Source organism: Rhinopithecus bieti, unplaced genomic scaffold (assembly GCF_001698545.2).
Source record: "Rhinopithecus bieti isolate Rb0 unplaced genomic scaffold, ASM169854v2 scaffold_4553, whole genome shotgun sequence".
NCBI classification, from domain to species: Eukaryota; Metazoa; Chordata; class Mammalia; order Primates; family Cercopithecidae; genus Rhinopithecus; species Rhinopithecus bieti.
In genome coordinates, this window is record NW_016804694.1 from 3,765,774 (window position 1) to 3,786,441 (window position 20,668).

Consider the following 20,668-nt stretch of genomic DNA (forward strand, 5'->3'; position numbering starts at 1 on the left):
TTTTTTTTTTTTTTTTTTTTTTTTTTTTTTGAGGTGGAGTCTTGCTCTGTCGCCCAGGCTGGAGTGCATTGGCGCAATCTCGGCTCACTGCAACCTCCACCTCCCAGGTTCAAGCGATTGTCCTGCCTCAGCTCCCGAGTGCGCCACCATGCCCAGCCAATTTTTGTAGTTTTAGTAGAGACGGGGTTTCACCATGTTCGCCAGGCCTCTCTTGAACTCCTGACCTCAAGTGATCAACCCGCCTCAGCCTCCCAAAATTACAGGCGTGAGCCACCACTCCTGGCCAATTTTGGCAATTCTGTGTGTGCAGTGGTAGCTCACTGTGGTTTTGGTTTGCATTTCCCAGATGGCTAATGATGTTGAGCACCTTTTCATCTCTCACTGACCATTTGGATAGGCTCTTTTGTGAATTAGAAAAGCCCTTTCTCCATTTTGTTTTTCAGTTTGGTTGCGATTCTTTCTTACTGTCTGTTAGGAATTCTATATGTGTTTTGGATATAAAGGGTGTATATTGCAAATATCTTCTCTCAGTTATTGATTTGCCTGTTCGTTCTCTTAGCGGATCTTAATTTTAATGAAATACCCTTTTTTTTTCTATTTAGTGCTCTTTTGTGTTATATTTTAAAATCTTTGTTTACCCTAAGGGCACATAGATATTTTCCTATGATTTTCTTAACGTTTACACATAAAATTTACTACTTTCACATTTAGTTCTATAACCGACCTAGAATTCATTTTCTTATAATGTCTGATGTAGGAGTTGTGATCATTATTTTCAATATTGATAGCCAGTTGATCCAGCTCCATTGATTAAAAAGATCATCTTTTCCCTGCCACATCACAGTGTCATTTTTTGTCTTAAGTCATCTGATCATATACGTGACTATATAGTCTCCTCCACTGGTTTTCTTATCTATCTTTGCATCATTACCCACTGTATTAATTGCTGTAGCTTCTTTAATATATATATTTACATTTAACATATGTATATTTGGTAGTGTCAGATCTCTAACTTTGTTGTTGTTCTTCAAAATGTCTTGTCCATTTGACTTTTTATTTCCATATAAAATTTAGATCACTTTGCCAATTTATAAACAAACACACAAATCATTCTGCTGCCAAACAAATGAAAATAAAATTGAACAAAATGCAATTTCTGAGTATTTTAAAAACATAAAACATCAAATAAGTAGATATTAATTTAATTTTACTTCAAAAAATTAAATTAGTTGTCAACATTTAAAAATCGGGAGGTTTTCATATTTTAGAAAAGTGTATTTCTGACTTTTTTTTGAAATAATTGGAAGATCTGGCAACCTAGGGCCTACACACCCAGGTAGCAGAGCTCAGGAGTAGCTGCCTCCTTGGATGGGACATACAATCCTCCAATCCATAGACCCCACCAGCACTGCTTCCCTCACTGGCATTATCTGTCTGATTCCTGTAGGCATCTAAATTTGTGATCCTGAGATAGGTGGTGTTGCACTCATTATAGTTAGGAATGACAGAGGCTTAAATTTAAGGCAAATTTGTTCACTATATTTTCTTAATTTCTGTATTCTTGATACCCTGGCATCTGAGACCCTGCTTACTGGGGAGAGACTGACCCTTCCAGGGTAACCAATTCTTAGAGATTCAAACAACTCCTCCAGAAGAATACTTTTCATATGCAAACCAACCAATTCAGAGTCCTTACTCCCAACCACCACCTCTATCTGGTGGGTGTGTAGTGGCATCTCACGGTGGATTAGGATATTCCTCTGCCCTAATCACCCCAGGGCAACATACCAGTCAACAAGGGAGAGCTCCTATGCCCCAGAGGCTGCTGAAATTATTCAAACTAGCCAATCCTTATTCTGCTTACCTGCCTTGCCTTTTCATGGAAACCACAATAAAGGCTCTTGCCTGTGTTTTCCCATCACTCCTTGTGCCTCCTGATTGACTCTGGTGTTTCCCCATGTCACCCTACCTAGCATGTCAAGCCCCCTCCTGTTTCTAGGGTTCCTTGAGTATAAACATCTTCCTTCATGACAGTCGTTCCTGTGTCTTTGTGTCTTACCACACTTGATTACAACAAATTCTGGATACATTTTATAACAGCAGATAAAGTGGGAATAGAGAGGAAGACTCAGCAGGGACAGTTTAAAGTATGCAGGATTAATAGGACTTAGTAACTGACCCAATATGCAGGAAGAGGAGGAAAGAACAGGAAGGCCAGCGTGACACTCTTGAATTCTCTAGTGGTACAGTTGTGTGCCCCATAAGGACATTTTGGTCAACAACAGACAATGTATATGATGGTGGTCCCATGAGATTATAATGGAGCTACCCTATACAGGAGTAGCATTTTAAAAATCTTTTATACTGTATTCTTACTGTACATTTTCTATGTTTAGGTAGATACACAAATATGGACAATTGCATTAGAATTGCCTACAGTATTCAGTGCAATAGCATGTTGTTCAGGTTTGTAGCTTAGGAGCAATAGGCCATTCCATATAGCCTAGGTGTGTGTAGGTATACTCTGTGCTGTTTTGTATCAGTCAGTTTTTGCATTGTTATGAATACCTGAGACTGTGTAATTTATTTAAAAACAGGTTTGTTTTGGTTCAGGTTTCTGCAGGCTGTACAGGAAGTGTGGTGCTGGCACCTGCTTCTGGTGAGGGTCTCAGGAAGCTTTCAATCATGGTGGGAGGCAAAAGGGCAGCAGGTGGTCATATCATGATAGCTGGAGTGAGAGAGTCAGGGGGCAGGTCCCAGACTCCTTTAAACAACCAGATCTTATATGAACTCAGAGTTAGAACTCACTCATTACCAAGGGGATGGTGCTAAGCCACTCATAAGGGATCTGCCTCCATGACCCAAACACCTTCCACCAAGCCCCACCTCCAACATTGGGGGTTACATTTCAACACGAGATTTGGAGGGGACAAACATCCAAACTATATTATGTTCCCACAATTACAATGTTTTCTTTTTGTTTGTTTGTTTGTTTTTTGAGAAGAAGTCTCACTCTGTCACACAGGCTGGAGTGCAGTGGTGCGATCTCTGCTCACTGCAATCTCCACCTCCCAGGTTCAAGCAGTTATCTGCCTCAGCCTCCCGAGTAGCTGGGATTACAGGTGCCTACCACCATGCCTGGCTAATTTTTGTATTATTGGTAGAGACAGGGTTTCACCAGACTGGCCAGGATAGTCTTGAACTCCTGACCTTGTGATCCACCCGCCTCAGCCTCCCAAAGTGCTGGGATTACAGGCGTGAGCCACCAGGCCCGGCCACAGTGACAATATTTCTTAAGGATGCATTTATCATAATGTATCCCCATTGTTAAGCAATGCATGACTGTACTTACCACACTGCATTAAAAAAAGTACTTGTTCACATACATTTCTACCTCCTTCACTAAGCTGTAAGCTCCCTGAGAATGGACCACTGTAATATTTGTCTTTTTCATTTTCATTATTAAATGCTTAGTTTTAACCAATTCTGTAAAACGATGTGTTGAATAAATAAAAAATGACCAGCTTTGGCCGGGCGTGGTGGCTCAAGCCTGTAATCCCAGCACTTTGGGAGGCCGAGATGGGCGGATCACGAGGTCAGGAGATCGAGACCATCCTGGCTAACACGGTGAAACCCCGTCTCTACTAAAAAAATACAAAAAATTAGCCGGGTGAGATGGCGGGCGCCTGTAGTCCCAGCTACACGGGAGGCTGAGGCGAGAGAATGGCGTAAACCCGGGAGGCGGAGCTTGCAGTGAGCTGAGATCCGGCCACTGCACTCCAGCCTGGGCGACAGAGCGAGACTCCGTCTCAAAAAAAAAAAAAAAAAAAAAAAATGACCAGCTTTGAAGGGTAAAGTGACAATTATAGTTCCGTACATTTGAGTCTGAGGTGTTGCAGAACAGTTTCCATAGATAATAAGACTCATGGATGTGGAGTTCAGGAGAGGATTCTAGTTCTTGCAATAGGAATATAGACGTCTCAGTAGAGGGAACCCTTTTATGGTCATGGGGAGTATGAATAGGGTGCATCATGGAAAGAAAAGATGGCTGTGGAAAGAACTCCGTGGTCTCCCAACATAGAGAAAGGGAACTTGCAATTGGGAGTGAGAAGAAGAGGCAAGACAGAGAGGAGGAAATCCAGAGTGGTTTTCAGAAACTAAGCAGGTAGATAATTAATCTGCAAATGCTGGCTGGGTGCCCTGGCTCACGTCTGTAATCCCAACACTTTCGGAGGCCGAGGCAGGCAGATCACCTGAGGTGAGGAGTTCGAGACTAGCTGGCCAACATGGTGAAACCCCATCTCTACTAAAAATACCAAAAAAATTAGCTGGGCATGGTGGCAGGCACCTGTAATCCCAGCTACTCAAGAGGCTGAGGCAGAAGAATCGCTTGTACCCTGAAGGTGGAGATTGCAGTGAGCCAAGATCACGCCTTTGCACTCCAGCCTGGGCAAGAAGAGTGAAACTCTGTCTCAAAAAAAAAAAAAAAAAAATCTGAAAATGTTAAGGCATGAAAAGTGGCAGCTGATAGTCAACATGATAAAACTTTCAGTGGAGTGGATGGGCACACAAGCCACATTGCATTAGGAAGAGAAGAAGCACAGAGAACACTTTTGGAAAACTTGAAAGAAAGAAACAAGAGAGGTCAGGATCTGGACAAGGGGTGTGTGGTGACTGTCTCCATGTGCAATATATAACAGTCAGTCTAATTCTTTAAAAAATCAGCCAAATTGACATCTTTGACTGATCAGTTCAGAGACTGGCCAGTCAGTGAGAGGATTTACTTTGACAGCATCAGGCCACTAGATCTTTCTGGTTCCAGTGCTCATAGTCTTTCTGTGAGACCCAAGGCCTACTTCCTATTACTTGCATTGTAACACCTCTTTCCAGTGAGGATTACCTTTTAGTCCTTGTCATTAGCTTACCCATGAAGATTTACATACAACATTTCAGATAATGTCTGCTTTCTTTTTACACATCTCATCACCTCTGGTAGCACATACATTATTCAAAACAGAGTAAACCAAAAAACAAAGACCAAGATCTTTTCATTCCATAATCTGTAACCATCTAACATTTCTATTATTTATACCATATTGCATAATGCATCTTTTTCTGTGGGTTTTCTTTGTACCTAGCCACTTAATGAGCTGTGCAAATTACCACTATATACAATTTATCATTAATTTTATTCATAACTTATTGTGACTTTTTCACCAAACCAAACTCATCCAAATTTCAGATGAGTTTTAGATATTGTACATATATTTACTCAGACAGAATTTGTTGCTGAGGACAATCAGATTGCAGGGACTAAAAGTTCATTTCTCTGTTCCCACTTACGCTTCATGGATCACTTTTGGTAAATTCCCTGATTCTCACTTCTCAACTTAAACAAAACTTACTTGTTTTGAATGGTAATATATCATTCTCTAGCTCTAATCTCTGTATTTTCTAGCAGGCATCATTACTTAGTATCTATGAGCAGGTACAGATTATGCTCTAATAATCATGGGCTATTATTGTGTTTTGGGATAAATTATGACTATGGTTTTGTTGTTGTTGTTGTTTGATTGTTTGTTTGTTTTGAGACGGAGTCTTGCTCTGTCACCCAGGCTGGAGTGCAGTGGTGTGATCTCGGCTCACTGTAACCTCTGCCTCCTGGGTTCAGGCGATTCTCCTGCCTCAGCCTCCCAAGTAGCTGGGATTACAGGCACGCACCACACGCCTGGCTAATTTTTTTGTATTTTTTTTAGTGGAGATGGGGTTTCACCATGTTCCGCCTCGGCCTCCCAAAGTGCTGGGATTACAGGTGTGAGCCACTGCACCCAGCCGACTATGTATTTTTCAACCTAAAAATTTCTATCACTTTTCTTCTTAGGTCTTACAATGTGACTAATCTAACAGATGATTTAAAATCTTTGTACAAAGTTGCTGGTGCTGATGGAAAAGGCATCACTTTCATCTTTACTGACAATGAAATAAAAGATGAGGCATTTCTAGAATACCTTAACAACTTGCTATCTTCAGGGGAGGTAAGTCTCAAAAGTAGCAAAAAAGCCCATATTGTAAATATATAAATTATATTGGAATAGAAAAAGCAGCAGCCTTTTGAAAATGAGGCTGTTTAGTACATTTTTGATTGTAGACATGGTTAATGTATGAGATTTAGTAGATTTTCTGAAGTTCCTGTGAAATGAATGCTGCCCGTCTCCAGATGCTTTGTTTAATTTTGAACATGGTTCCTTACTTGTCTCTTCAATCTTCACTTTGGTCTTATAATTTATTTTAGGAGAAGCAAAGTATCTGTCTGTCTATCTACATACTAGTGAGGAGTATAGAATGGTTGAAAGAGTTCTGTTAGTTGTAAATGGATGTCTGCACCACCACTTCCGAAACCGCTTGTGTCAGCACTTCCATGAGCCCTCACATCTTCAGTACTTTGTTAGACTCACCAGACTCAGCGTATACAGGTCAAGCATCTCAAATCCAAAAATCTGGAATCCAAAATGCTCCGAAATCTGAAACTTTTTGAGCACTGACATGATGCTCAAAGGACATGCTCGTTATTGGAGCATGTTAGATTTCAGATTTTTGGATTTGGGGGTGCTCAACCAGTAAGTAAAATGCAAACATTCCAAAATCTGAAAAAAATCTGAAATCTGAAACACTGTTGTCCCAAGCATTTTGAATAAGGGATGCTCAACTTATAGTTATACTCATGGTGGAGATTTATTGCAGCAACACAGTAAGGATGCAGAGCCAGATCAGTAGAGAGGAAGACTCATCTTGTGGAGTAATTGATGTACCAGGAACATGGAACTGATGTTCCAGCTTCCTGTGCTTTTGCCAAGGGGCCATACAGAACGTCCTCTCCATCCAATGTGAAGGGCAGTAACATATGCACTGTGTTTCTGTTCAGGAAGCACACTTGAGATTCAGAGTCCAGTGGGTTTTTTTTAGGGTTGGTCATTAGTCACTTCCTGCCTAGCTACAACTACCAAAGTTCCAGATTCCTAGAAGGAAAGCAGATAGATGTTTATCATATATCACAAGGTTTGTGTAAACAGTCTAGTTGGCACTGCAAAACAACCTTATCAATTACTAATGGAGGAGACATTCCAAAAGCTAAGTTCCCTGATAACAGCCCAGGGTCAACTCTGCAAGCACACCCTTCTCAAGATTAAGCCTGCTGTGTTAACTCTTCCCTGCACCATGGTATACAGATGCTTAATGGTGCAAAAATTAGTTAAGTATTTTGGAGTCAGAGTTGATTAGACTGACTCTGAGTCAAAGTACGGAGGGCACCCATGGACATCTTAAGGAGGTGATTGAGTGGTGGTGGAGATGGCTTTTTGGTGATAGCTATTGGAGCACAAGAAAACACAATTAGTTCTTGATTGAGCTGCTCAATAAAAAGTTGCAGTCTTGATAATCTCTGGCAAATCAGATTTGACAGTGGAGATGCTGAAAGAAAATATGAAATACGATGACATGCAAATTAAAAAAGGGACTGGACTTTGTCAGTGAATTGACTGTGGAGAACTCTTAAAATACAGAACACGTCCTTGTCCATTCCTTAAAGATCTCCAATTTGTTTGCACGAGATGAGATGGATGAAATCACCCAAGGTCTGATTTCAGTGATGAAGAGGGAACTGCCTCGCCATCCTCCTACCTTTGATAATTTGTATGAATACTTCATTTCAAGATCAAGGAAGAACTTACATGTTGTTCTCTGCTTTTCTCCAGTGAGTTTTTATTTTTATTTATATCTACGTAGAAAGAGTTCCTTATTTAAAGATACTTAGTTTACCTTCTCTGATTAGATAATGATCTTAGAAATTAATATTTTTACATTGAATTAAAATTAACACTTTTGTACCGCCCAATCTCCATTGACCAAATTCTCATTTCCAGCATAATTTAAAATATTCATATTATTAAAAAATATTGCATAACCTGAAATTTTCATTAATTACCTAGAGACATGGGTTGTTTGAATTGTAAGGGACTTGGTGATGTAACCTCGTCCAGCTCCACCTCCCATGTAGACATATCAGCTTTACTAAAATGTCCCTGAGGTAGGGTTGAAAATCTCTATCTCATCGTGCTACCCAATATAGTAGCCATTAGGCATATATGGTTACTTAAGTTTTGATTAATTAGCCCCGTTTCTACTTACTATTTGGTTTATTTTTTATTTATTTTATTTTTTTTATTTATTTTATTTTTTTATTTTTTTTTGAGACGGAGTCTCGCTCTGTCACCCAAGCTGGAGTGCACTGGCCAGATCTCAGCTCACTGCAAGCTCCGCCTCCCAGGTTCTCGCCATTCTCCTGCCTCAGCCTCCCGAGTAGCTGGGACTACAGGCGCCCGCCACCTCGCCCGGCTAGTTTTTTGTATTTTTTAGTTGAGATGGGGTTTCACCGTGTTAGCCAGGATGGTCTCGATCTCCTGACCTTGTGATCCGCCCGCCTCAGCCTCCCAAAGTGCTGGGATTACAGGTTTGAGCCACCGCGCCCGGCCATATTTTTTTTTATTTATTATTATTGATTATTATGACTTTAAGTTGCTAGGGTAGCATGTGCATAACGTGCAGGTTTGTTAGCGTAGTGTATAGCTCTTGTGCATGTTGGTGTGCTGCCACCCATCAAAGCGTGCGTCAGCACCGCATCAACTGCGTCATTTAGCGATCAGGTATAAACTCGGGCGCCAAATGCAATTGTTTTATTTTTTGATAGCAGGGTCTTGCTCTGCTGCCTAGGCTGAAGTGCAGTGGCATGATCATGGCTCACTGCAGCGTCAGCCTCCCAGGCTCAAGCCACCCTCTCACCTTAGACTCCCAAGTAGCTGGGACTGCAAGCATGTGCCACCATGCCCAGTTAATTTTTGTATTTTTTGTAGACACGGGGTTTTGCCATGTTGCCCGGGCTGGTCTGCAATTCCTGAACTCAAGGGATTCACCCGCCTGGGCCTCCCAAAGTGCTGGGATTACAGGCATGAGCCACCACGCCTGGCTTTGCTCCATTCCTAGTGCTTAGTAGTCCTGTGTGGCTAATAGCTACCACACTGGAAAGCGTATATATAAAGGATTTTTTTTTTTTGAGACGGAGTCTTGCTCTGTTGCCCAGGCTGGAGTGCAGTGGTGCAATCTCCACTCACTGCAAGCTCTGCCTCCCGGGTTCATGCCATTCTCCTGCCTCAGCCGCCCGTGTAGCTGGGACTACAGGCGCCCGCCACCACGCCTGGCTAATTTTTTGTATTTTTAGTAGAGACAGAGTTTCACCGTGTTAGCTAGGATGGTCTCGATCTCCTGACCTCATGATCCACCCACCTCGGCCTCCCAAAGAGCTGGGATTACAGGCGTGAGCCACCATGCCCAGCCCATATAAGCATTTTTATTATCACTTAAAGTTCTATTGACAGCTCTGCTCTGGGGACTCTCACTAATTTATAAGGCAGCCTGCTTCATTCTTGGATAGTCTAATTGCCAAAAGGCTCTTATTTATAATCAACAGAATTTTGTCTCTGTAATTTTCTGATTCTAATTCTGCCCTATACAATGAACCCAATCCCTCTTCCATGTAAAGTTTTTCAGATGTTTGGAGAAGGTTTTTGCAAGGCTGTCTAAGTTGTTTCTTTTTTAGACCAAACATCTGTTCCTGCAGCTGTTCTCACTTGTCCCAGTGTTCATGCCTTTTGCTGTCCTGGTGCTCTCTCTCAAAGTGTTCTAGTTTATCAGTTTCATCTTAAAGGAGAGTTCCTAGAATTGAATGCAATAATGTAGATGTAGTCCCAGGACAGGGAAGAGTGTAGAGTGTATTTCCTCCTTTCATCGGAACATTCAATTTATATATGATTGCGGCCCAAGAAGATTCATTTTCAAATTGGTGATGTCACTCTGTTGGGTCAGACTGCAGAAATCTGTCTCTGGCTGACTTATAACCCCTCCGTGTTTCTAATGTTTGTTGACTTTGCTATCAATAGGTTGGTGAGAAGTTCCGTGCCCGTTCTTTGAAATTTCCTGGCTTGATATCAGGTTGCACTATGGACTGGTTCAGCCGCTGGCCGAGGGAGGCTCTGACTGCTGTGGCCTCCTACTTCCTTTCAGACTATAATATTGTCTGCTCTAGTGAAATTAAAAGACAAGTTGTAGAAACAATGGGCCTGTTTCATGACATGGTTTCAGAGAGCTGTGAAAGTTATTTCCAAAGGTAAGTGATATTACATGAGCAGCATCGCTATGGAACCACAGCATGTACTCCCAAGAGGAATGCATTGTAACATCCAGCAGAAGACTCTTCCTATTGATTGAGCATGAGGTCCTAGCTGCATTTTTAGATCTTTCTTCCTTTGATTTTCTAGTGATTATATATGAAGAGATGGCAAGGAAACAAGATTTAAAAACGAACTAGTATCCACACTTAAATACCTTTTATCCTCCAAACCTCAAAGTAACAGATACTTAATGAATTGCTTTATTTCATCTGCTTAATTTTGTTTTGAAAATGACTTAGCTAATTCATCACCACTGTTTAAAATTAGTTTCTTATTCAAATGCATTATTTATTTTGATTAAAGAAGTACACTGTTTCTAATGTTTCTTTATTGCCTTATGTTGAGGGAGTATTTAGAATTTCTATTTGCATTACTCAGTCTTACCAATGTTTCTATGCCAGATAACTATGAAACAAAATATTAACTGACTACGGGAAAACCACTCACTAAAAGTAGCAATGACGTGTTCATTATGTGAAAGCTGGTGTCAACTATGCAAAAACACAGCTTTTTTCCCCGCAAAGCATAACAGTCACTGTATAAGACTGACAAATGGGCCAGCATGGATCCCCAGAAAGGCTATGCCTGTTTTTCTGCATAGAGAGTTCGGGTAACACTTTCACTGATTCTCTCTGGCTGACTTATAACCCCTCTGTGTTTCTAATGTTTGTTGACTTTGCTATCAACAGGTTGGTGAGAAGTTCCATGCCCGTTCTTTGAAATTCCTGCTTCGAAATTCCTGTTCTTTGAGGTTCCTGCTTCACAAAAGTTTGTTTATTCCATACCTTTTTCTTTACTTAAAACCATTCCCAGACCACCCTTTTAAATAATTCCAGATAATATCTCCCAAATTCTCTTGGCAAATCAGTGTGTATTAATTCTTACTGTTAAGAAGATTTTCTTTCTATTTGAACTCCTCCTGCTAATGTCATCTGTGGAGATAAACTTTTACCTTTGTGCAGCTACAAAAAATCTGTTTCTTTGAAAATTTGGGTATATTTTTCAATTTTTTATATGTTCTTAGGTTGTTGAAGTTTATTCTGAATGTAATATTTTTGTAACACTTTAATGATAGTCACATATATGCCCAAGATCTTTAAAAAAAACTTAAAACATTAAAATCTTCAAAACTACCAAAGTTTAAATTAATATAAAAGGTTAAATAATTTTATAGTACGTGAAGAGCCCTTTTTTCGCTTGAGCTTCTTCTGTATAAAATTATACCTTTTGTAATAAAGCCCACAATAAACTGGACATTTGGATCAAGTGCGGTTGCCTTGATTTCAAGGCCAATCCAGTGAACTGGGGAGACATTGGTTTTTGCTTCTGTAAACCCACCCAGCTGATCCAGCAGTGAAGAGACTGTAGCAAATATCACTTGAATGAAAATGGATCACACCACAAATTCATTTCAACCACTTATCCCTAATATTTGTCCAGAACCTTAAAGTTTTGCACTGTTGACACCAACTTTCACATAGGGTGTTAATGTATGCGATTTTATTTGATCTTCACAAAATTCTGGGAGAAGTAGAGCAGATATTCTTTTCTCAGTTTTCCAGATGAGGAAACAGAGTTGGAGTTAAGGGTGAAGTCAAAGACCCTCTCAGGGTCAAAACATCAGACAGATTTAGCCCTCTTTCCACTTCACCTCTGGGAAACCATGCTCAAATCCTGTCTTCCTGCGAGTGAATCACTCTACAGGATCACACTGATTTCCCTTGGGAAAGGTGTCATTTTATGGGTGTATCCACAGTGATTGAAATGGTCCTTTTAATGTTGGCTTTCAGATACCGTCGAAGAGCACATGTGACTCCCAAATCGTACCTCTCATTTATAAATGGTTATAAAAACATTTATGCTGAAAAGGTGAAATTCATTAATGAACAAGCTGAACGTATGAATATTGGTAAGAGGAATGGAATGGAATGGGATGGAATGGAAATAGGGTTTGTTTGATAGGGATTTCAGTATTTTGTTTGGTGGACATTTTGTTTGAAAATGAAATACTTTGTTAGTAGTAGACAATTTTAAAGGATGCCCTTGAGGGTTTTTTGACCTGTCAGGAAACTCTGAACAGAAGAAAATCTAAACAGAAGTGGCCCATTTTCTCTGTAGAACCATTTCTCCTGGCTCTTTCAACTCTGGGTCCCCTGTGCTGAGTCACTGAGCCATTGCTGGCAGATGGGGACAAGCCAGCTTTTGGGAATGAACAACAATTTCAGTTTTTGGTTTCACTTTGATTTGCCTTGATTTGTATAAACATTGCCATGTTAATGTTTCCTACATTGCTAATAAAGAAAAGGCAAAATAGAAACAAAACAAATAAAACAAAAGAGATTGTGTACCTAAGCAAGAGTTTTCCAAGTGTCTGGTATATGTAGTATAACTAGCAAAAGTAAACATTGGAACAGATTATATGTCCAGAAAGTATGTGGCCCAAACAATCTAAAGCACCTTAGTTCTTATTTTACAAGTTCTAAATAAAACTTGAGGGGCTGGGTGTGGTGGCTCTCGCCTCTAATTCCAGTACTTTGAGAGGCCATAGACGAGCGGATCACTTGAGCCCAGGAGTTCAAGAGCAGCCTGGGCAACATGGTGAAACCCTGTCTCTACAAAAATATAAAAATTAGTCAGGCATCGTGGTGGCGCATGCCTGTACACCCAGCTACTTGGGAGGCTGAGGTGGGAGGATCACTTGAGCCCAGGAGGTCAAGGCTGCAGTGAGCTGAGATTGCACCACTACACTCCAGCCTAGGTGACAAAGTGGGACCCTGTCTCAAGAAAAAAACAAAACAAAAACCACTGGGTCACATAGCATAACTGAGCGCCAAGGTCTGTGAAGTCATAGCGATGAGAGAAGACTGTAAAAGAAGACTTCTTCTGCGGTTTTCTCATGATTCATCTTCTTGCAGCTTTCCTATATGATGCTTTAGATCAGTAGTGTGCTGGAGCCAACTCATAGTGGCTTTTGAGAGCACAATGTTAAATTTTTAGGAATTTTGTGATCTGCTTGTTAAAAGGAACTTTTATTAAAAATTAACTCATGTATACTTACAATTAAACAAATTGGATTTAAAATAAAGACAATAAATGCTCAAACTCATCCCTTCTTAGTTTTACTCTTTTTTTTTTTCCTTTGAGACAGTTTTGCTCTGTTGCCCAGGCTGGAGTGCAATGGCGTGATCTCTGTTCACTGCAACCTCTGCCTCCCAGGTTCAAGTGATTCTCCTGCTTCAGCCTCCCAAGTAGCTGGGATTACAGGCATGCACCACCACGCCCAGCTTATTTTGTATTTTTAGTAGAGACAGGGTTTTGCCATGTTGGCCAGGCTGGTTTCCAGCTGACCTCAGGTGATCCACCCACCTCGGCCTCCCAAAGTGCTGGGATTACAGGGGTGAGCCACCACATCCAGCCTACTCTACTTTCTTTTTTTTTTTGAGACGGAGTCTCGCTCTGCCGCCCAGGCTGGAGTGCAGTGGCCGGCTCTCAGCTCACTGCAAGCTCCGCCTCCCGGGTTCACGCCATTCTCCTGTCTCAGCCTCCCGAGTAGCTGGGACTACAGGCGCCCGCCTCGTCGCCCGGCTAGTTTTTTGTATTTTTTAGTAGAGACGGGGTTTCACCGTATTAGCCAGGATGGTCTTGATCTCCTGACCTCATGATCCGCCCGTCTCGGCCTCCCAAAGTGCTGGGATTACAGGCTTGAGCCACCGCGCCCGGCCTCTACTTTCTTATATTAATGTTCTTGAGGTTATTTACTTCTGTCTGTGTGGTAGGAATATTGCATAATAGTGTGGTACTGAGAATCTTTTGGTAGCTTGAAATCAGCCTTGGTGAGAGTGTTTACACTACAGAAATTGGACAATATAAAATGAGGGCTTCCCCTTCTCCGAGTGACCCAGATTTAAATATTTACCAACATCCCAGTACCTAGAACCCATTGGAATATGAGCCATTCAGTTAACCAGTTCTTTTTCTCTACACAGCTAAAAGTTGCAAAGTCTGTTACATAAATTTTCATAGTTATTTTCATTTTTATAGCAAAGAGAACCACAAAAATGTTAATGTATTTTCTATCTCATTTGCCACCTCAGCTGCAATATGATTCAAAGGCAAAAAATGATAGCAAAAACTGTTTACAAAGCCAAAGAGAGCATAAATTTGTCAAATAAGTATCTTGGCTGAACTAATCTTATTCAATAGGACATTGTGACCTTCCCTTAAATGTAGCTATGTGATATTCTTCAGTGAGAGCTGTTTTCTTTGCCTTCCTGTTGAAACTCAGAAATATAGTCAATATTGTTGCTCTTAAGATGTGTATGTTTTTAAAGCTTTTGTCTACAAATACAATTTTGTGTTTGTTATATTACATGTACAGTACCTTATAAATAGTAAATATTAAATAAATATTTGATGAAGGCATATACCTATACTCAGCAAAAGTATATATGTGTGTATTTGTAAAGGTCTTGATAAACTAATGGAGGCAAGTGAATCTGTTGCTAAACTCTCTCAGGATCTTGCAGTCAAGGAGAAGGAGTTGGCAGTGGCTTCCGTAAAAGCAGATGAAGTGAGTTTGCATTTATTTTATCACTGATGAGGAATATTTTTCCATATTAAAATGCATTATTTTAAAATGGTATTAAAGAACAAGGAGGGTATAAACCTATGGACAATTCCTGGTAAGATAGAGTTCACAAAGACTTAGACATTTTTGTTTAACTTATACCAGCGTATATCTGAACTATTAATTTTGCTACTTGGCCTAAAACTATTATTTCTTCTCTCACTCTGTTTGTCTCTCTTATTCTTTTTCATCTGTTTATGAAATTTCTGCTTGACTATGAGTTATATTTGTTCTTCTGTTTAAGGTCCCTGTATGTTCCAGGTTTCTGGGATGGCCCAAATCTCACTTATATGTGTCAAGGAGGGCAAAGAATAAGAGGAAGAGTTGGTGGAGTTTCTTTTTTTTAAAAAAAAGACAGAGGAAAAATCCATACTCCTCTCAAGGAGATAGGTATATGTGTGTGCTGCTTTTCTCTCTTTTTTTTTTTGAGATGGAGTCTTGCTCTGTTGTCCAGGCTGGAGTGCAGTGGCACAATCTCAGCTCGCTGCAACCTCCACCTCCCGGGTTCAAGCGATTCTCCTGCCTCATTTTTGTATTTTTAGTAGAGACGGGGTTTTACCATGTTGGCCATGATGGTCTCGATCTCTTGACTTTGTGATCTACCTGCCTCGGCCTCCTAAAGTGCTGGGATTACAGGTGTGAGCCACGGTGCCCGGCCTATATGCTGCCTTTTTAAAATCTATTATACAGCCTTCTAGCCTCAGATTTTCAGCTTCCAGTCACCAAGAGTCAGTTAAGAATAAATACTTCAGTCTTAATCCTAGCCAGTTACTGAAATGAGTGAACTAACATAGGGGAGGCACTGGCATAGTCCTGGCATATGTGGTAAGCACTCAGTAAACATTAGCTACTTCTATTGTTATTATACAAGGCTTAATAGGGGTTTTTGCCCTTATTCTATGATACTTCCTTGAATTGTTTTAATTTTCTACAAATTTGTAGAGTGAAAATACTATTTCTTCTGAAAGCTTTAAATATTTATTTATATATATTCTAAGCCTAAGGAAAGCTTAGAAAATGGAAAACTGCGAGGAACTGCTCAAAGGAATTTACTTTAATACACCTTAAAATATAGACAATTTAGATAGGAAATAAATTTGTTCTTATTCGTGTTTATATTATGTTGAATAAATATTTGCTCACTATTCAAATCTATAAATTTTGCTTGAAAGGTTTCTATTTGCTTTCATGTGTTTGCTCAACTTAACAGGTATTAGCAGAAGTCACAGTAAGCGCTCAGGCTTCAGCCAAAATTAAAAACGAAGTACAGGAGGTAAAAGACAAAGCCCAAAAAATTGTGGATGAAATTGATAGTGAAAAAGTAAAAGCTGAAAGCAAGCTCGAGGCAGCCAAACCTGCACTGGAAGAAGCAGAAGCAGCCCTGAATGTGAGCAGTGCATTGTTACCCCTTCCGACACAAGTCCTAGAAGGCATCATGTTTCATTACATGAAATTTGCTCATCAGAAAACTGAATTGAATTCTTAATGTGATTGGTAATCTCTGAGTCTGGAAACAAATGTGTCAATTCAGTTTTCTAAGTTTTAATTTTTTTAAAGTCCTCACCTTTTATATTATTTTCATCCCACAAATTGGCCTTCCATGAGAACTGAGAAATAATGCTAGTGTTTAGTGGCCTAAACTATGAGAAATTCAGATTACACAGATCTGCACCATCCCTTCCAGATTATGTCATGCCCCCTTTTAAAATCTTCCTGTGGTTCCCACTGCTCTTAGGATAAAGTCCTGAGCTAGGCATCCACAGCTGTGAGGCAAAAGGTGCACAGCTTTGGAGGCAGGCAGACTTGCATTCAACCTCTATGTATAATACACACACACACACACACATATACACACATAAACATATATGGATATATACACACTTATATACACACGTGTATATACGTACATATATATACACACACGCACATATATATGGATATATACACATAGACACGTGTATATACGTACACACTGCTAATACACACACATATATGTATGTATGTACGTATATATGATCTGGAGTAAATTTACTTAACTTTCTTGGGTATCTGTGGGGATTATAATATCTCATTGATCCTTAAAGAATCAATGTGAGCATTAAAAATAATTAATACAAAATGCTAGGTACATAGAAAGTGCTCAATAAATATTAGTGCTTCTGTTCCTGCTGATGACCTGGCTCCTGTCTATCTCTTGAACTTGTATATCTTGTCATTTTGTCCCTACACACAATGCGATCCAGTCATCCAGAAAAATATATAGGATTCTGAAAGAATGGTCAGGGTCTGTTACCTTTAAACGTGCCTCCACCTCTGCCGGGAATGCTTTTCCTAACTTTCCTTGCCTAATTAGAGTCAATCTTCAAATCTGGGCCCAGACCTCACTCCTCCTGGAAAGTTTTCAGTTCTTCTTCAAGGCCTTCCTTTGTTTTCCTGTCACTCACATGCTTCTGTCATGGCAGAAATCCTTATGTAGGTTAATTGTATTTTCTTTGCCATTTTTCAGGAGGTTATGAGGACAAGACTATTTTTGTTTGTTTTGTTTTATATGGGAGAATGCCTGCAATTGTTAAATGAATAAATAAATCTATGATAATAATTTAATAAAATGTTCACAATGACCAGGACACATTCTGCACTCCTACTTCCTTTATGGGTCTTACTATAACATACAAAAGGGAGAGATCACCGAACCAAAGGAGTCTTAGAACATGTTATTGATCATATGGTCTCCCAGTTCTTGCCTTGATGGTCAGGCAATGTCTTAATCGAAACCCAGCCAATGGATAGAAATTTTCAAAAATATTTTTATGAGCCATATATTACAGTAATTTCTCTTGTCTCCTTCTAATTCCTCCCCCCACCATAGACAGGGAAGCCCTCAAAATGAAGGCTGAAGGTGAGGTTTCTGATATTCAGGGCTTTGTATCCCCTCTTAATCTCCACACCTAATATAGACCCTGTGCTTTGAAGATGCAGGTTATCTAAATGTTACATATCAATGGGACTTATTAACAGAGGTCTGTGATGGCAATGCCTGGTAGTGATATTTTAAACCAATTCATTGGGAGCAAAAGGGAAAAAAAGAATACATACAAATAAACAAACAGAAATACCAAAATAACAATGAAAGAGCCACTAAGCAAAAATCTTGGAACTGGAGAGAAAATATGCTTTAAAGTTTTCTATCTTAATTATTTAAAAGTATTAGATTTCTGTGTAGCTATTAATACCACTCAACAAACAAAATATTGATCCCTAATCCCAAATATAGACTATCAAGCCAAATGATATTGCCACAGTCAGGAAACTTGCAAAACCACCACATCTTATTATGAGAATCATGGACTGTGTTCTGTTACTATTTCAAAAGAAAATTGACCCTGTTACTATGGATCCAGAAAAACCTTGCTGCAAGCCATCATGGGGAGAGTCATTAAAGGTAAGTCAAGTCTATCTTTGTCAATCCTATGAGCTGCATCAGGCATCCTCAGCCCAGGACACTCAATATAGACCAGACAAACTGGCAGACAATAATTGATCATTGTGTATTGAAAAGTTTATCTTAAACTGCATCACATAAAATGTAAAGGGAGATAGATTTAAAGCTGAATGCCTTCTTTTTATGACATCTGTCCAGAACCGGTGCCTAGTATTGGCACAGCCTTGGTGTCAACCCAGCCCAATCTTCAAAACGGGGCTTGTGTGGTTGGTGGCATTCAGATGCACTTACCAGAAAGAAAACTTACATAGCTTTTCTTCTTTACTCTTTCCACATGGAATCCAGAAGACAATTTGTGATTTACAGATTTAGGTTGGCTACTGCCAATAGTCTCAATTTGTATATTTAGAGCAAATCAACTGTTACTTCTTTGAGAAAATTCAATTTAGAAGTACATATTAACTCAGGAAGAAAGTATTTATTTTCTTCCAGAACTTACAGGTTATAATACTATTTTTCAGTTGATGAGTGCAACAGGATTCCTGTGGAGCCTTCAGCAGTTCCCTAAGGACACTATAAATGAAGAGACTGTTGAGCTACTACAGCCATATTTTAATATGGATGATTATACTTTTGAAAGTGCCAAAAAAGTCTGTGGGAATGTGGCTGGTCTCCTGTCTTGGACACTTGCTATGGCAATATTTTATGGCATCAATAGAGAAGTGTTGCCTCTGAAGGTAAAAGTTTCCTTCCTTCTCCCAGTAAATCAATGTTTCATAAATTCAATTATTAGTATTACTGCTATTAAAAGAAAATGCGTAGTTTAGATAAAGGTAGATGTCCCTGTTACCAAATTTGTCTTTTTTCTCTGTGTCCTCTCAACGTTTCTCCTTCTTTTTATATCTGTTACATGTTTCTTGACAATGCAGGCAAGTGACTGAAACCACCGTGTTAACTTACACAGGAAATGAGTTTCTTGGGAATAATAATCAAGCTGTCATAAGAAGAAAAACTTGCCATTTCTTTGAAGTTTGGAGATTAGGTTTGGAGGTTGAATTTGATGACTGTATTTCAAACAAAACTTATAAAAATTAGACTTGACACTAGAAATGTTTTAAATTTCCAAGACAAGAGGAGAACCTTAAATGCAATCTAAGAAGCAAACAAAACCTAAAATGGTTGTTCACAAAAGACGAATCAAGATGTTGCAGATTTCCCGCAACCCGAAATACTACAAGATAATGAAAACACATATGCAGCGTTTTGAGGAGGAAAATGCTGGGGTCTAAGCACTCAATAATGGGCAAAGCTGGTCTTCATGTATGAGGGAACAGAAGGAGATTCTTAGGAGTACAAGGATTCGTGAAATGTGTCACTCAGATACACACTGCCTCCAGGGCCCTGTCTCAATCCCCCACCCCCGCAAAGCTAAAAGTATTGTAAGTGGTTGCTCTGTGGAATGGATAATGATGAGTCGGTGGGCAGGGGGTTACTGTTTTCATAATAAGCCTTAGAGAAATCGCTGCCTCTTTAAAACCTGTGCATGAGGAACTTCGAGAAAATAGAAAATCAATTTAAAATAAAAGTTTCAACAAAGAGAAATGATAGGAAGAATATAAAAAAAACACACCCCAACAAAAAGATACCAAGGGAGAAATCTTACAATAAATGTAGAATTCAAGAAAGAAACAAAACACACACACACATCAGAAAAGAGCTATTCTTTGTTGATAAAAATTATGATCCATAGTGAAGACAATTAAAATAATGTGTTATGCAATAAATAAAATAGCATCAAATCATATAAAGCAAATCCATTAGTATTTTCAGTGGAAAATTTGAGATTGTGGCACATGCTATCAAATTAACAAAAATAATATTGTAATTTGAGATTGTGGCTACCCCTGGTAGGCATAGGGCCAGCTTCTTGGGTGTGCACACAGGGCCTTGTGTTAATGCTCTGCTGTTGCCGTCTTCAGATTCTTAATAATTTTTTTTAACAAGGGGCCCCACATTTTTCATTTTGCACTGGGCCCTGTAAATTATAGAGGCAATCCTGAGTAGGCATAAATTAGTAATTATATAGAAATTTTGCATGATATTATTTTTCAGGTTGAATAACTACTTTGAACTTTCTTCAGTATAAACAAAGAATATGAAATTATTTCTAGAGGCCGGGTGTGGTGGCTCAAGTCTGTAATCCCAGCACTTTGGGAGGCCGAGACGGGCGGGTCATGAGGTCAGCAGATCGAGACCATCCTGGCTAACATGGTGAAACCCCGTCTCTATTAAAAAATACAAAAAACTAGCTGGGCGAGG

The 20,668-nt window shown here is 39.6% G+C and overlaps 1 protein-coding gene across 1 annotated transcript in view; it reads left to right on the forward strand.

The window, feature by feature from the left end:
• Nucleotides 1-20,668, forward strand: part of DNAH8 (dynein axonemal heavy chain 8) — a 333,448-nt gene that overhangs the window by 200,358 nt on the left and 112,422 nt on the right. The window contains 8 exon segments of the mRNA XM_017870032.1: nucleotides 5,882-6,035; nucleotides 7,586-7,750; nucleotides 9,990-10,216; nucleotides 12,071-12,189; nucleotides 14,747-14,850; nucleotides 16,118-16,294; nucleotides 18,182-18,349; nucleotides 18,871-19,086. Coding sequence (XP_017725521.1) covers nucleotides 5,882-6,035; nucleotides 7,586-7,750; nucleotides 9,990-10,216; nucleotides 12,071-12,189; nucleotides 14,747-14,850; nucleotides 16,118-16,294; nucleotides 18,182-18,349; nucleotides 18,871-19,086 — 1,330 coding nt within the window.